We start from the raw sequence: 17,499 nt of genomic DNA on the forward strand, positions 1-17,499 counted from the left end.
TAATGAGAGTTATGCACTTTTTCCCCCAGAATAATGCTTGCATATACTTTTTTTTTTGTTCTGGGGATTGAACCCAGGGATTTACCACTGAGCTATATCTGTACCCCTTTTTATTTGAGACAGGATCTCATTAAATGGCTGAGGCTTGTTCTGCCTCAGCCTCCCTCCCAAGTCACTAGGATTACAGGCATGTGCCACTACTCCTAGCTTTGTGTACATAATTTAGATGGATCATAGTATTAAAGTAACACTTTGGATTTATAAATTCTAATGTGTTTACTAAAAACTATTAATTTGAAGTCTTTCCTTAAATTACCAGTTGAGTCAGCATTGAGTAACTGCTGCTGTTGTATAAACAACACTACATATAAGACAAAATTGATGTTGAATCCATGCAGATATTGTGTTGAAGTATATATTTGTATTGTCAGTTGGGAAGGAAGCTTCTAAATAATAGTAAAAATAATATGAGAGAGAATTTTTAATATTTTTAGGAGGTGAGATATAACTTGCATATGCTCATTAAATGACTTCTATGCCTTACAAATATTGTTGACTTGATTTCAATTATTGAATGTATTTGAAAGGAATAAAACTTGTGCTCCTTCAAAACACTTTAAGAAAATATTCTTTTACTAATTCACTGTGACCATTTCCTCCAATTTTGATTAAAAAGGTTTTCCATCTATATATGTTTTTAAGAGATTATTTTAAAATTTTATAAAAATAGTTCTGAAGGAATAGACGAGTTAATAAATAGAAAATAATTATTGAAAGAATTTCAATACTCAAATTCTGGGATTTTTTTAAAAGAGCTATGGTTACACAGTACTGAATAAATCAAGCCTCTGGTTTATATCTTATTTTAGGTCAGAAATGATAATATTATCACATATTATCTAGTTACAATATGTAGTATTTTTTCAGAGCATTGTTGAAAGTATTTAACTGATTGTGGTTATGTTACTCAGCTTTTTGTTACCATACCAAAGTACCTGAGACAAGTATAAGAAAAAAGGCTTTATTTATCTATAATTTTGAAGGTTTCAGTCCATGATTGATTAGCCCACATCATGGCAGGCCAGTGGCAAGATACCATATCTGGCAAGAGCATATGGTGGGGCAAAATTGTTCACCTCATATCTAAGAAGCAAAGAAGAATGAGGAGGAGATTGGGAAGCCTCTATCCACTTCAAGGACAATGACCTGAAGACCTCTTACTGTGACCTCATTTTAAAGATTTCATCACCTTCCAATAGAGCCACCCTGGGGACTAACCTTTAACACAAGGGTCCTTTGGGGAACATTTAGTATCCGAACTACAACAATAGTCAAACCGTGTTTCTGAATTTAATGAGAAAGTATTTTACAGTTAAACATTGTATGATTTTTATTTTGAATATGCTGCTTATGTTGATGCTTCAGTAGTCTTTTCTTTGGATGTTTTTCTATAATAATTGAGAATTAGTTTATTTCTTGAGCCTGCTGCTAGAAGCTAACCAAGCTCTAATTTGTTAAAACACAGACAGTATCAAAGATTGTATTACAGGACATTCAAAACCTAGTCAAAGAAATCTTACAGAAACAATAAATGCCTATGGATATATTGATGAAACCCAGCTGTCTTTCATTTGTTTCTTGCAAGGACCTCATAGCAATGATGTTAAACTTGTTTGTGTTTTAGAATCCCTTGAATGCTTATGAAAATACAGATATAGGACTTTACCTTCAGAGTTTCTGAGTCAATAGGTTTGGGGACAGTCTAGGGTTTTGCATTGCTTAAGAGCTTGTTTGGAAGTTTAGCAGAGGAGTGCAGCTACTCATATAACCTTGATTGAAGAACAGTCTTGTACCAGGTCCCCTTTGACCTAGTGTGCAGCTTCAGGAGGGATGCACGTGGAGCAATGAGGGAGGATGGGGATACTTGCCTAGCCAGCCAGTTCAGCTGAATCAACCCTGGTGGTCAGAAGGGTGACATATTGCAGCCCAATTGCCCTCCCATCCAGGAGTTGCATTTCTAACAAACTTCCAGGTGATGTTGATGCTGCTGGTCCTGGGACCACACTTTGAGAACCACTGCTTTATAAGTTTACCCTGATAATTTAGGATATATTTTTTATTCATTTCAGTTGTACCACTTAATAGAAATTTGCTTAAATTAGCACACAATGGATACTACATTAAGACAAGAAAAATTAGTTTTTGGATCACTACTTTCCAGCTGACTGTCCTCAGAATAAGCCATCATTTAATCTGATCCTTATTTTCCTTACCAAAAAATGAATAATTATCCTGTGAGAATAAAATTAGATAAGGTGTGGAAAAGTGTTTTAAACTGTGTATTGCTGTGCAAACATGCATATTCTTTTAAATATTCATCTTATTTTAAAATATCGTGGTTTAAAATTTGCAAATTTCTGTATTTTGATAAATAATAATCTCTACCATTCTTCCATTGCCTCTGGTCCTTTTAATCTTGCTTGCATTTTAATGTTACTGTCTTTCAGTTTAAGTGGCCTTGAATGCCTTTGAAAGGAAATATATGAAAATGAATACAGGCAGTCTTTGTGTGGTTGTAAAAATATAGGCATTTTGCAAGACTATAAGGATAACCACCCAAATTAAAACCATGCAAGCTATCTTAATCATCAGTGGGAATAGTTGTGATTGTTATGTGACCTTTAAAGTTTTTTGTCAAAACATTAAAAACTCTTATTGTGTGGGTTATAGATATGTAGGGAAATGAAGAAAAATACTACAGCTCACATTTAGTCCACTGTAATTTAAAACATTAGAAACATTGAGGGTTAAAGTACATTTGTTTTTGGTATCAGGATTGAACTCAGGAGCACTTGGCCACCGAGCCACATCCCCAGCCCTATTTTTTATTTTATTTAGAAACAAGGTCTCACTGAGTTTTTTAATGTCTTACTTTTGCTGAGACTGGCTTTGAACTCCTAATCCTCTGCCTCGGCCTCCCAAGCCGCTGGGATTACAGGTGTGCGCCACTACATCCTGCCCATAGTTTTATTTTAAGAGTAGTTTTGAGAGGCTGGGGTTGTGGCTTAGCAGTAGAGCGCTCGCCTAGCATGTGCAAGGCCCTTAGGTTCTATCCTCAGCACCATATAAAAAATAAATATGTAAAATAAAGGTATGTGTCCACAACTACAACTAAAAAATAAATATTTTTAAAAAGCATAGTTTTGAACAGAGCTTCCCTCACTTACAATATGGAAAGAGAAAAGGGGACTATCAAAGAGAAGTAGAGAGAAGAAGAAAATTGTGGTATCTGAATTAATAGAGAAACATTACCTTCAACTATGCTTGTATTGGATGTATTTTATTAGTTTAAAAAACTAATGAAGTTGGGGCTGGGGTTGTGTCTCAGTGGTAGAGCACTCATCCAGCACGTGCAGAGCACTTGGTTCAATTCTCAGCACCACATAAAAATAAATAAATAAAGGCATTAAAAAAACTAATGGAGTCATATAGTAAAATGGATTGTAGGGTCTATGAGATGTGAATCATTTTGTTTTGAAAACAAGGGTCAGCATACTTTATCTGCAAAGGGCTTTTGGGGCCAAGAGGGAGAATCCAAGGATATTATATAGGGTACTTAAATAACAAGATAAAAATATATAAATTTGTATTGATAATAATAATAATACAATTTTTGATCTAATGAAAAGTATGTAATTCTTTTAAGGGGACAGAACATTTGTCTTCGTTAGGGTTCAGTGTTAGTGTTTTCAAAATTAAGTTGATTGCAAATGTTAGGCTGTAAAATCATTGTAAAACTCATGGGCTATACAAAAGCAGGTGGTGGGCTGTTGTCCAGTTATATTTTAGGATAAAGGACCTTTTCAGTCATCTAGTAGTGAAGTGAGAGTTTTTTCTCTTGGTCACACAGTTACTAAGAAGGTATCAAAATATAGTGCTCTTTGAACTGTTTCACTTTTTTTGATATTCTTAATGTAAGATTTACTTAATCAGAATACTCTTCCCTAATCATTTTATAAATGAAATTTCACCTTATTAAAAAAACTGCCACCTTTGTTCCTGTCCCTGCCTCAAATCTTTTTTCTACCATACCTGTGTTTTAGTGAGACATTATCCTCTTAATAATGTAATATTTTAAAATGAAAAGTATTGTTTTAAAATTATTTTATATGAAGATGTAGAGTAGTTGGTACAGCATTTTTCTTTATCCATACATATTTTAAGGTGATATAAAGTTTTACTTTTTTGTACTGCTGAACTGTGCAATTTTAGTAGCTGATATGCAGATTTTATAGACATTGTGAACCTTTATTAAGTAGTATTTTAAGTAGCTGCATGTAATATTTTTCACACTATCTCTCTTTTATTACCACCACTGGTAAAATGGAAAGGACTTTGGTCCACAGAGAACTAGACTGAAATACTGAAAATCAAATGCCTGGCACATAGTTGGTAATGAATAAATTATACATTGTATAGCAAGGTGATTTGGCAATGTCACTTTATGGATGTTTTAATATTTGTTCTGATACATAAAGTATTTGATAAACGATATTTTTAATAATTACTAAATGTATAGGCCTGAGTTGTTTATAATACCCACATTTTACTTAATATGCTTAGATACTCCTGTATTATACAGTGGCTAATAACCAGGATCTGCAGTTTGATCACTTGGTATTGAAATCTGGTGAAATGCAGTTAGCCATACAGTCAAACTGTGCAATCCTCAGACAAATTATTCAGTCTCTCTACTTTGATTTCCTGGTGTTTAAAATGGAGGTATCATAGTCCATACTTCATGGGGTTGTTATAAGGTTTAAATATCTTAGTATATGTGAAAAGTAATCATCTGAACCTGTTATATTGGTTAAATGCTTTTCTTCCAGATTTCAAGTAGGGTTAATCTATTAACCAGAGCCCCCAATGTATCAATTAAATTTCAGGGTCTTCTACTAAGGTAGGGTTTAATCTAATTCAGCTCATTCCTTATAAATAGTGAAAGGGCAAATTCCCCATAATTTAAATTGGGCCTGCATATTTTATTGTATTTTATTATATTTTCTCTTGATCACAGTTACTTATATATATAGTCATAAATATAAAAATTGTTTAAATATTCAAACATACAAACATGTTCAAGAAGTTATAGTTCAGTTGGGCATGGTAGCACATGCCTGTAATTCCAGTGGCTCCGGAGGCTGAGGTAGGAGAATCAAAAGTTCAAAGCCAGCCTTAGCAAAGCAAGACGTAAGCAACTCAGTGAAACCTTGTCTCTAAATAAAATATAAGAATAGGACTGGGGTTGTGGCTCAGTGGTCAAGTGCCTGTGAGTTCAATCCCTGGTACCAAAAAATTAATTAATAAAAATAAAAAATTAAAAAAGAAAGAAAAAGAAATTATAGTTCAGGCCTGACAATCTCCCTGAGATGCATAGGACTGGTGCATTGAGAATTTTTTCCCGTCATCCATCATTTGCTTTACATATTGTGACTTCAGTGTATTAACATATATAATATTTTATTCAATACTTATGATTAATAGAGTTACTTGACAAAAAAGGGAATGCTCTGAGAAAGGCAAATTCTTTGGGAATTTCACATCTATGGTGGTTAATGTTTGGTTTTATACTAAATATATACATATAATAAAACACCCCAATTTTTTTTTAATTTGTATTTTTCCAATTTTTGTAGAAGTTTCAAATGAGTTTATAAAGCATAAATTCAAATTCTTAGTGACTTTTCTGTTATGTTTTTTAATGTATGCTTCTTTTCTCTTTCCCTGACAGAGGAAATAAAAGCTGAAACTGAAAAACAGAGGTTTGTGGGATTTTTTTCTCTTTAATACAAATAATTTGCAAATTTTTTGGTCTTGGCTGAAATATTAATAGTAATTTTTAATGTAACAGGTTTTCTTTGTGTGAGCTTGTAGTAAAATACATTTTTAAAAAAATGGGTTCTTAAGAAATATAATTTGAAAGCATATTTAAATATAAAACAGTCTTGTATAATAAGTACAAGAAAGGTACTTCTGAGATATACCTTAAAGTCTTTTCTTAAAGACTTTGATTGATATTTAGAAAAATTAGATTTCTTTGATAGCGTTAGCCTCTTTAGAGCAGAATTGAATAACTCCAAAGGTCAGTTTAACTTCAAGACAAATAGAAAACCCATTGTTTTTTAAGGATTATGATAACAAATTTATGTGGCAGTGAGATATTTAATAAAAGATATAGAGGTTTTTGGAAATCTATTAGACTAGACACTTGTGTACTGTGTTTAGTAATAGCTCTGGCCACTACTTTTTGACCTGTGGCAAATCAGCTTTGGTACTTTGGTTTCCTCATGGCATGTGGTAAGATAGAGAATTGCATTAGCAAGGTTCCGTTTAGAATTGAAATTCTGAGTTTCTGTATGAACTTATCATCAGTAATGATAAGTGTGATATTCTAATTAGACTCTTTTTATTTTAGTCCTCCTCATGGAGAAGCAAAAGCTGGATCAAGCACCCTTCCACCAGTGAAATCAAAGACCAATTTCATTGAAGCAGACAAGTACTTCTTACCTTTTGAGTTGGCATGTCAGTCCAAATGTCCCCGCATAGTTAGTACATCTCTAGATTGTTTACAGGTGTGTATAAAATGGTATCTAATAACCATCTATTTGGAAGGTGTTTCTAAAAGGCTGCTCAACAGTTGATGTTTCAGATATTTCTGTGAAAGCTTTGAATATTCTTTTTTGAGATGAGAAACCAAATAGTTCCTTATATTCATTAGACAATAATAGTTGCAAAAAAAAAATGTTTCTAGTTTAGTGGTAATAAAAATCATTTGCTTAGAGAGACCTAAAGTCTTTACTAAGGTTATCAATAATGAAAATATTGGTTTGGACTCATTCCATCAGTGAAATGGAAGAACATTAATGCTTGTAACCTGATACTGACTTTATATATGTCATTATTTGGAAATTATTTTACTAGGTGCCTGCTATTTTAGTTAAAGCAATAGGTTAAATCCACAACTTACTATTTCACTACTGGACCTCAGCTATGACATTTATCTATGTCAGAAAATTTCTGAACGCTTTCATACTGTCTTACACATACACAAACACTCACAAGATCCTCTTAGATATTTTATGAGTCAAACAAGCTTTAGATAGAGGGGTACTTACTTTCCAGATTACACAAATTCAACGGCTAGGAAGAGTTCATATAATTTGTCCTTAAGATAGGTTAAAGATTTGTTCATCTGGTATCTGACTTTGTTTTCTTCAGAAAATTGTAAATATGATATCAATGCTTTTCTTCCAAGGCATAATGTAACGATGAATGAACAAATAGGTGTTTTATTGTGCCAGTGTATAGAAGCAGGTTTTGCTGCAGATTGATAGATCTAACTTGGGAAGAGATTTTGTATCACTTAAGTGTTAAAATAGTTTCCACAAAAGCATTATCAATAAAACCTTGTTTAGATAGAAGGCAGTAAGCAATTCTAGGACATCAGAGACAAATGCTCAAGGATCGCTTTTTCAAAGTATTGCCTATTGGTTTCTATGTTGTGATTATTGCAAGTATAAATGATTTTACCTATTTATAGGTAGTAAACAACAGAAAAAGTTGATATTGACTTTGATAAGACCTTGGTGGTTTTTTTTTTTTTTTTGGTAAGAATGTTAATATATATTCAATCATATTGTATTTTCACTTATATTCAATTAGTGTGTATGTATGTGTGTGTGTATATATATATATATATATATATATATATATATATATTTGATTAATGAGAATCTTTATTTCCTTTTTCCATTTCAGAAACTTATTGCTTATGGGCACTTGACTGGCAATGCTCCAGATAGCACCACACCAGGCAAAAAATTGATTGATAGAATAATTGAAACAATATGTGGCTGCTTCCAAGGTCCTCAAACAGACGAAGGAGTTCAGTTGCAAATAATAAAGGTAATTAGTTATATAAGATGATTTATTGTTCATAATCTATACTTTTTAAAATCAGAGACCTTTCTGATATACCTTGAAATAGTATATACCTTTTACATGCATTCTTGCTATACTAGAGATCTTTGGGTGTTTTTTAGACTCCACATCAAGAGATTCTGTTGAATGCCAAGAATTCAATTCATTAGAAGACAACTGTATTCCTGTATTCCTTCTTTAGAACGTCCCAATTTAGGTTTGGGCTCCAGAATCTGTTCCAGAGTTTTTCTATTTCTGGTGTTTGTCATATGTATTCTACCCTTCAAGCTTTAGGGTGATTCTTATATCTGTTAGCTCCCTACTTTCTTCTTTTTATTGGACCCCTCATAGCCTGCCCTCTCAAGCCATGGAACAATCACCACATGAAATACTGTCCACCAGCTTTCCTGATTCCCTTGCATGTATCTGTCTATTAAACCTGCTCAGCAAAACTCAATTTTACGTTCAAGCTATAATGAACCTGGATGGTTGAATTCCAATAGAGAAAAACTAGTCATGTTTTCAGTCTATCAATGGTAGTATGTTACATATCAGTAAAATTTTAGTGACTATAGTACTTCTGAAAATAGTTTACATGTATAAAATGCTTGATGTGTGTATAACCCTTTCTCAATCTTTTCATTTTATAGCTGTATTTGCCTCACACATTTTATTTTAATTTAATATTTTAATAATTAACAGTTTAATTATTTTGACCTATCATACGCAGTTTGATGGCTTTTGGAGTTTACTCTAGGTATACATTTATTAATGCTGACTATGCATAGCATTGGACAAGCTGGAAGATAAAAAACGTTTTTTACTTGCCAGGCGCAATGGGACATGCCTGTAATCTCAGCCACTCAGGAGGCTGAGGCAGGAGGATCAAAAGTTCAAAGCCAGCCTCAGCAAAAGTGAGGCACTAAGCAACTCAGTAAGACCCTGTCTCTAAATAAAACACAAAAATAGGGCTGGGGATGTGGCTCAGTAGTCAAGTGCCCCTGAGTTCAATCCCAGTTACCCCCGGGCCCCCCAAAAAGTGTTTATACTTGAAAAATTCCAAGTTCCAATTCCATGTGAAAATTCACATGTATGAAAGTTGATCACTTTATTGGAGAAGTCACCTTACAATTATTTTAAATGCTTTATTCTAAAAATTCATTAATGTCTTCAACAACACATTTGTTGACTCCAGTCAGTAAAAAAGATATCAGAAAATTGGAAGTGAAAAAGGCAGTGTTTATCCTCCAGAATTGACATTCTAGTTTAATAGAGTATATAAAGTTTGTATCTGTGCTCTACTGTGACATTAGAGTTGAAATGTCATACATTTAAATTAATTAAATAATATTTATATTAATAAAACCTAGGTTAAAACATATTAGTTAAAATGTTTTTTGGGTGTTCTGCAATGGGGAAGATAATGTGGAAACTACTGCTCTGAGGAAAACATCAAATATTTTAACAGTTGATGACATATTCAAGACAGGTAAAAATTCTGTATATGCTACCTGAGAGCAATAATTGTTTCTGAAAGTTTTAATTTTAATATGAAAAATTTCATTTTTTAAAATGTTTTGCTAAAACTCTGGATACAGAAAATTGCTTTAACTTTGCTTTTTTTTTTTTTTTTTTTAAGGCTTTACTTACTGCAGTCACATCACAACACATAGAAATTCACGAAGGAACTGTACTGCAAGCTGTGAGAACATGTTACAATATCTATCTAGCAAGCAAAAATCTCATCAATCAGACAACAGCCAAAGCTACTCTTACTCAGATGCTAAATGTTATCTTTGCACGCATGGAAAACCAAGCAGTAAGTATTTAAAATAGACGGAGTAGAGCACCATAAGTATCAAATATAGAAAGGAGTTTAAAGTAATTATAGTGAAATCTTTGTTCTTGTGAAGAAGGGCATCTTTGATTAACATGTCTCTTTTCTCTTTACTGGAGATGTTTTTTTCCATTTTATTTTGAGGTTTATTGACTTGTTTGACTTTGGACAAAGTGTATTTTTAGTTTTTCACAAATAGAATGTAAAAAATATTGGTTGCCATCTTCCTTGGGGAAGTGTTTATGAATTGAAACTTTTACTGAATTTTTAGCTTAGTAGAGTGTAATGTAGAAATAAAACTACTTAATTTAATCTGTTCTGGTGTATAATTACATATTGGAAATTACATACAGATACACATACAAAATTACATATGAAGATCTATATTGATAATGATTAAATATATCTTTTGTGTATTAAAGGTCTTATATTCCTTATACTTAAAACTATTTCAGATTGGTTGGTAGAGGTTAACAACTAAAGAATCATTTAGGTTTTATTTTGTGGGTTTGGTTAGTTTGTGTTCTATTGCCTAGGTCTTCAAAATTAAAAACCAACTTCTAACTTTTCATTTTGAACTAATTTTAACATCTTACCCAATGGTAGTATAATTTGTCAAAAACAATTAATACTGACACAACATTAATAGTTAAACCACAGACCTTACTTGAATTTTACCAATTTTTCCCACTAATGTCTCTTTTTTATTTGTGATCTGACATAGGATCCCATGTTACATTTAGTATGCATTTGGTTGTTATGTCTTAGTCTTCTCCAGATTCTTGATAATTCCTCCATCTTTCCTTATCTTTTGTGATTTTGCTGTTTTTGAAGGGTATTAGTCAGGTTTTTTGGTCCAGTATCCCTAAATTTGCTTTGTTTCCTGTTTTCTCACAATTAGAATGAGGTTGAACGTGTTTTTGCTAAAACATCTCTGAAATAATGTGCCTTTTTATGTATTATGTTAGGAACTGATGATGTTGATATGTCTTCTTATTGGTGGTAACTTTGACCACTTGGTTAAGTTTAGAACTGTCAGGTTCTACACTATAAAGTTACTAGTTTTTCTCCTGTACTTAATAAATGTCTTGGGAAAGATATTTTAAGACTGCGTAGATATCCTGCTGCTCCTCAGATTCCCCATACTCCACAATTTTGGTACCCAACAGGAAATCTTGTTGGCAACATATTTCTGTGGTGTTTCTGTAATGGTGATTTTGTTTCTCTTTTTCCTTCTGTATTAATTAACTGTAGTTTCTCTCCCTTCCCAATTTACTTATTTATTCAGTTATTTACTCTGGCTACTCTGGCAATCCGTACTCATGTATATTAATTTAACCAGATTGTATTATAATCTGATACTGTCATTATTTACTTTGTGTGTTACCCATATTATTTTAGCTTTGGCCTTGCATCCTTTGATAAGCCCTCATCTTTTTCAAATACTTGCATCCTTTTCTGGAATCTCAGAATGTTCCATGCTCATTTTTAATTTTACTTCTTTCAGCACTGGAATCAACCACTTCAACTAGGGGCCCTCACTTCTTCAATTGAAGAATGATATTTGGAAACCAAAATCTGAGTGCTCAGTGTGTTCATTGTCTGTAGGGTGTTATTACTTCTAGGCCCTCAGCATCCAAAAATAGATGCCTGGAAACTAATCCCTACCATGCCCATCTCCACACACTATATATTACTATTTATCTGTATATATGAAAAACCATGTGTTTGTACTGATTTTTGATTCCAGTACAACCACCTAGGGTTCATTCCAACTTTATCCCTTATTTGTAAATTCTTTCTCTAAGCAGTAAGAAATCTGGCTTTAATTTTCTACACTGTACTGATTGTTCAATCCTGTTAAATGTTAGTTTTCGAAATGCTAACATATACCATTGGAAGAAGCAAAGTTCTCTGATTTTTTATATTATATGTTCAAACTCTGCTTTCCAAAGTTACTTATGTTAGTTCCTTTCTTCCCCACACTCCTCAACTTCAAAGAGGAAATTTTATCTCTTTAAAATACATTTACCTTAGTTTGTTAACTTTTTTTTTTTTTTTCATTTTCAGAAACCCTCACATCCCAAATAGTTTTACTTCTCTATTTAGGGAGTTTATAAAATATTACTGTGATTTAAGAATCAGAGCTGTATAAAAGTATATTCAGAGAAGTCCCATTCCTTTCTAATTTTTACCACCCTGTTTCTCTGCCTTATTTCTTTCCAACCCCTTGAATGCAGCTAATCTGTTTAGTTTTTCTCTTATCCTTCCTGCATTTCTTAACAAATGAGTAGATACACATATTGCATCCTGTGTCACATGAAAGGTAGCATATTATATTAGTTATCTATCATTGCATAACAGATCACTTCACGTTTTAGATTTAAATAGCAAAGATCACCTCTTACAGTTTCAAAGTGTACAGAAACCGAGGTAGCTTAGGTGGGAGTTTCTGGCTTGGGTTTTGAATAAGGTTGCCACTGGCTGCATGGATCAGAGTATCAGATAGGGCTACAGTCATGTGATCTCTTGGGGAAAGGCCTTAAATTCTATACCTTGTATGTCTCCAAGGGCTGCTCCTGACATTGCAGTTAACTTCCCCAGAAAGAATGATTCAAGAAAGAGAGTGTCAAGACAGAATACCTTATAATCAGAAATGCTCACATAGATTATGCTTAGTTTAGTGTGGAGGGGACTACACAAGGAAGTGAAAATCAAGTAGACTAGAAAGCCACATCATTGATAGCCATTTTAAAGGCTGGGAACCACACTTGCTATAGATACTCTTTTGTATTTTGATCTTTTTACCTAAAAGTGTGTCCTGGAAAGCACATTTCATGTCAGTTCTTAGAGATTGTCCTCATGTTTTCTTAGAGATGTATAGTTTTCCAAGATATACTATAGTCTGTTCCTTTATTCTCCTATTTATTGGTATTAGTTTAGTTCTGATATTGTGCAACCACAAAACTGATCTCGCTGCATTTTTGGTAATGTGAATGAAAATAATTTTGTCAATTTTTAAGTTTTATTGGTTTAATTTGTTCCAACAAGTTTTTATTGAATTTTTTTTTGTATGTTCCTAGCACTGTGTTAGGCTTCAGTTATTTAGTGATGAGCAAAACTGACTTGACCACTACCTTCAAAGGTCTTACAGATTGGAAGATGAACCTTAAATAGATAATCACTCAAATATGTAACTGAATTGTGGTAAAGGCGAGAGCATGTTTTATGTCATGGATAATTTTTAAAAAGTGGAAAGGTGGTAGACATAAGGGAGAAAGGGAGACAGAAAATTTAACTTCTATATTTGCTAAAATCTTCCTAGCTGGAGGTCTAGTTCATTTGAATATACTATTGCTAAACTTCACTCTTTCCCTTGACCCCCTAACATAAAACTCTTTTTTCCCCCACATTTTTTATTGGTGTATTATGGTTGTACATGTAACATAAAACTGTTGACAAAATAAAATCAACCTAGACTTAATCATAGAATGCTAATTTAAAATGTTTTTCAAAGGAGAAAATATTTTATGTTCAAAATCAGTGGGCAGGGACACTGCTACTGGAATATTGTAGAAAGAGTTCACACATTTCTCTGTGATGCACAGAACAGGCCTTCATAGCAAAGAAATACCTGACCCCAAATGTTAGTAGTTCTGATGCTGAGAACAGAAATGTATAGAGAATGTTATTTTCATAAAAAAAACTTTTCTCTTTTTTTAAGATTTTGAGAAAGTTTCTAACAGTTTTGGAATATGTGAAAAAGCTAGAATTTGATGTCTTTTTTCCAGAACATGTGCTTGCCCCCAAAAAGCCATGGTGCAGATTGGTTAAAATTGGGCCAAGAGTGGAATTTGATTGTGAGTCATATATTTCTCACTGTTAATTTGGAAATGGATTTTTCCATGAATGGGCTGAAGTATTGGTTTGAGAGTTCTGTTATCATCCTCATTGTGCAACAAGACATGCTCATCATTTTCCTTTTCAGTAAAATAAGAAATTTGTACTATATAGATTTTTAAGGCTTTGCCTATCTTTTTAGGCATTAAAATCTGTTGATTCAGATTTATTTTATAAATTCATGTACTTAGTTCCATAACTTGGAATATTAATGGAAAATTTGAAATGTTCATTTTGATAATGTAAAAATTCTGTGAAAATTCTGTTAGAATAATTCTTCTCAGGTCATGAGGACTACAATAGATATGTGAAGGTCAATAAAGTGCTAAAAAAGAAACCCTGTGATCCTGATTAATGTTTTTAGTATCTTGCAAGTAAGCCAGCTTTACAGATAGTGTTATGTACATTAGAATGACAGGTCTGCTAAAATAAAAATCAGACATTATTAAGCACAGTATTTTTCATACTTATTAGGTGACTAGGCAGAATAATTCAAGCCCTCATTGCAACTTATTCAAATATAATTTTGTTGTTTTTAAATTAAAAGATTTTTGACAAAGTAATATAAGAACATGTTACAGAAAGATGTACACCAAAAAGTTGCTGCCTATTGTTTGTTTCCCATTTGGTCATTTCCTGATCCCCACCCTCTGTAGGTAACCATTATTTCAAGTTTCCTGTGAATCTTTCTATACTTTATTTCAATATGTATAAGCAAAAGTGAATGTGTACATACATGTTTTTCATCTACTCTTTTCTCCTTTAGTGAAATTTTTATTTGATTTTAGGTAAATCCATTGTTGGCAATAAACCAGTTATTACTCTGAGGCTTTTTAGAAATTGTTTCATGTAATTAATACATTCACAACATTAAATAACAAATGTAATCAAAAGGGTATATGGTAAAAGTCTTTCAAGTGTTTTTTTATGCACGAATTTCCAGCCACCTACGGAGTAAACATTATTGTTTTGAATATATTTTATATTGTTTCTGGTGGGCTACAATTTCCAAGCTTAAAGAAAAGGTGAAAACTTACATAAAGGATTTTTAGTTGTATGAAACAACATTCCTCTAGATTTTGAACTGTTTGTTTTACAATATTGAAAATTATTACTTTTTTTCTAGTTGCAAGAAGCCAAACAAATGGAGAAAGAAAGGCATCGACAGCATCATCATCTCTTACAGTCTCCAGTAAGCCATCATGAGCCTGAATCACCTCAACTTAGATATTTGCCACCTCAGACTGTTGATCATATATCACAAGAACATGAAGGGGACCTTGACCCCCATACAAATGATGTGGATAAAAGTCTCCAGGATGACACAGAGCCTGAAAATGGATCTGATATTTCCAGTGCAGAAAATGAGCAGACTGAAGCTGATCAGGCAACTGCAGCTGAAAGTAATCTTGAGAAGGGGGTGTGGGGTTGTGTTTGTGTTAAGGGAAATGCTTAGGAATGAGAAATTTTGTTGAAGAAATGTGACTTAATGGATATCAGATACTTAATGGTAATTGTGACTTTTTTCCATACTAGGTGGTAAAGTTCATTTGAGTTGACTATGCATTCAGTAGCATCTCATGAACATGCTATGCTTTAGAAAGTGATTTTTAACCACATCTTTTCCATAACTTGGTAGTGGCATGAATGGATGCCTTTTTACTTTTTCTTTTTAAATAGTACTTTACTATTTATTTGAATAGGGATGATTTTGATAAACCACCCATTCACGGTAGTGAAGCTAGTAGTGAATCCACAATACTTAATTATGTGATTTGCATTTGCCTAGCCTGCTTTTGCCAAAATCACCCCTACCATTCACTGTGCATTTGGAAAGGAGCTGATTCAAAGAAGTAATCTCTGATAAAGTGGAGATTTTATTTATTCCTTCATTTATTTACCTATAAATTTGACAAACATTCATTCATTGAGCACCCAGTGTTGTAGACACAGTGCTAGGATTTGGAGCTAATATTATAGATAACATGTTTTTAATATGTTCCTATCCTGCCTGGAGGGTCAGGTGAGCATGAATGAGAAATATACTGTGTGATACGTTTCTTGAAAGTATGCCTGAGACAGTTGTGCTGAAGAGAGTTAGTGGCTTAATAGAAAAATGATATGTTAGGTGAATCATGATAGATAGGAGTCACAGTTGGCAAGCTAGAAAATGCGGGATGTTTTCAGTAGAGGAAACTACATGAGCTAAGACCAAGAAGTGGAAGCATTTACTGGGTGTGTATGACACAACTGTAGGTAACTTGTAAAACACAGAATAATAAATAAGAAATAGTTTACTAAAATATTTTTGTGATTATTTTGATTATAAAGGTGTTTTCCTCCCAATAGCTGATAAAAATGAAAATTCTACTTGTGACCACTTGGTTCAGGCAGCATGTTCTAGAGCACATTTTGTCACTTACTTAATTGTGTGACTTAGGACATAATGGTTAACTTCTCTAAGCTATTAGTATGTGTAATAAATGTTAGTCACTATTAATTTAATCTATTGTGTCATTTACTTTAAGTGAGAATTTAAATTCACTAATCATTTTGTGCACACTTCTAAATAATGACTATAAATTTAGTTATAATTGAAACTCTTAATTTTCAGACTCAGGCAATTTATCAGTTTTCTCTTGTGATATTCAGTATTTTGTAGAAGGTAGCAGATGGTAGATTAGAAATGGTGAAATTATAGGGGGCACAGGCTTTTGGAAGCCAGAATTATAAATAGTGGTCCTTAACAGTAGTGGGAATATGGAGAGGTAGAGACATCATCACTACCAGATTTATAGTATGATGCCATTTGGTGTGGTACAGTGACTCCCAGATCCCAAAGCATTTTAACTTGCTAGTTGAGCCACCATCAGTTATTTTCAGCATTTCAGAAAATTTAATTGAAATCTTATTTTTATCTTCATCAACTTCCCTTAGGCTATTCAGAAGTTCTGATCCACAGAGCTTATTTTGTTTTTGCTTTTCATTAAATTGGAGAATTAATTCTTGTTTTAGTTCTCAAATTTGGTTTTACATTGGAAATAAAGATTTTATTGGGAAGAAATTGTAAGGAATGCATTGGTGGAAGCCCAAACAGCCCTGTCTTTGCCTCTTTAAGGATCTCACTGTACTCTAGTACAATGTTGATCTTATTAGTAATCAAAACAGATTTTAATTACAGTTAATATATTATTTGACACAGTAATAAAATAGCGTGTATACCAATTATAAGTAAACATTTATAAGATATGTTAAAAATGTTTCGTTCAGAACACTTAAAAGTTTGATTCTTAAAAGCAATAATCTGGGAAATCAAACATTTAATAGCTTGTTAAGTGAATTATTGTTAAAATTGGCTTTTGAAAAATATTTTTTTGATTTGTTTATAAATTTTGAAGATTTAACATGTAATTGCTTCTACTTTTGATGTTTTTTTCTTCATTTTTAAGGAACTTTTTCATCATACATATTTAGTAAAAGTTTCCAAAAAATTAATGTTCTCTTGAATTTTTTTAAAGCATTATCTAAAAATGATGTGATATATGATGGAGAAAACCATGACTGTGAGGAGAAGCCACAAGACATTGTACAGAGCATTGTAGAAGAAATGGTGAACATTGTTGTTGGAGGTAATACACAACATTTGAAGTTTATTTATTCTGTTTTATGGGATTTCATCTAACCATAAAGACCATATAATATGTGGAACCCCAAAGGCAAAATTATAAGACATTTCTCTAAGTTGGTGATTTTATATGTGTGTCTAAAAAAATAACAGCCCC

General features: G+C 32.6%; 1 protein-coding gene across 3 annotated transcripts in view; it reads left to right on the forward strand.

The window, feature by feature from the left end:
* The window catches only part of Arfgef1 (ADP ribosylation factor guanine nucleotide exchange factor 1), a 108,166-nt gene that overhangs the window by 23,841 nt on the left and 66,826 nt on the right, over positions 1-17,499 (forward strand). For all 3 annotated transcript variants that reach the window (XM_046428527.2, XM_046428529.2, XM_046428528.2), the window contains exons 2-7: positions 5,792-5,822; positions 6,476-6,632; positions 7,819-7,965; positions 9,620-9,799; positions 14,844-15,120; positions 17,236-17,346. In XM_046428527.2, coding sequence (XP_046284483.1) covers positions 5,792-5,822; positions 6,476-6,632; positions 7,819-7,965; positions 9,620-9,799; positions 14,844-15,120; positions 17,236-17,346 — 903 coding nt within the window. The remainder of the gene's footprint in view (positions 1-5,791; positions 5,823-6,475; positions 6,633-7,818; positions 7,966-9,619; positions 9,800-14,843; positions 15,121-17,235; positions 17,347-17,499) is intronic.

This window comes from Marmota monax, unplaced genomic scaffold, assembly GCF_021218885.2.
Source record: "Marmota monax isolate L192 unplaced genomic scaffold, Marmota_monax_Labrador192_F-V1.1 WCK01_AAM20220418_F8-fsc00044, whole genome shotgun sequence".
Lineage (NCBI taxonomy): Eukaryota > Metazoa > Chordata > Mammalia > Rodentia > Sciuridae > Marmota > Marmota monax.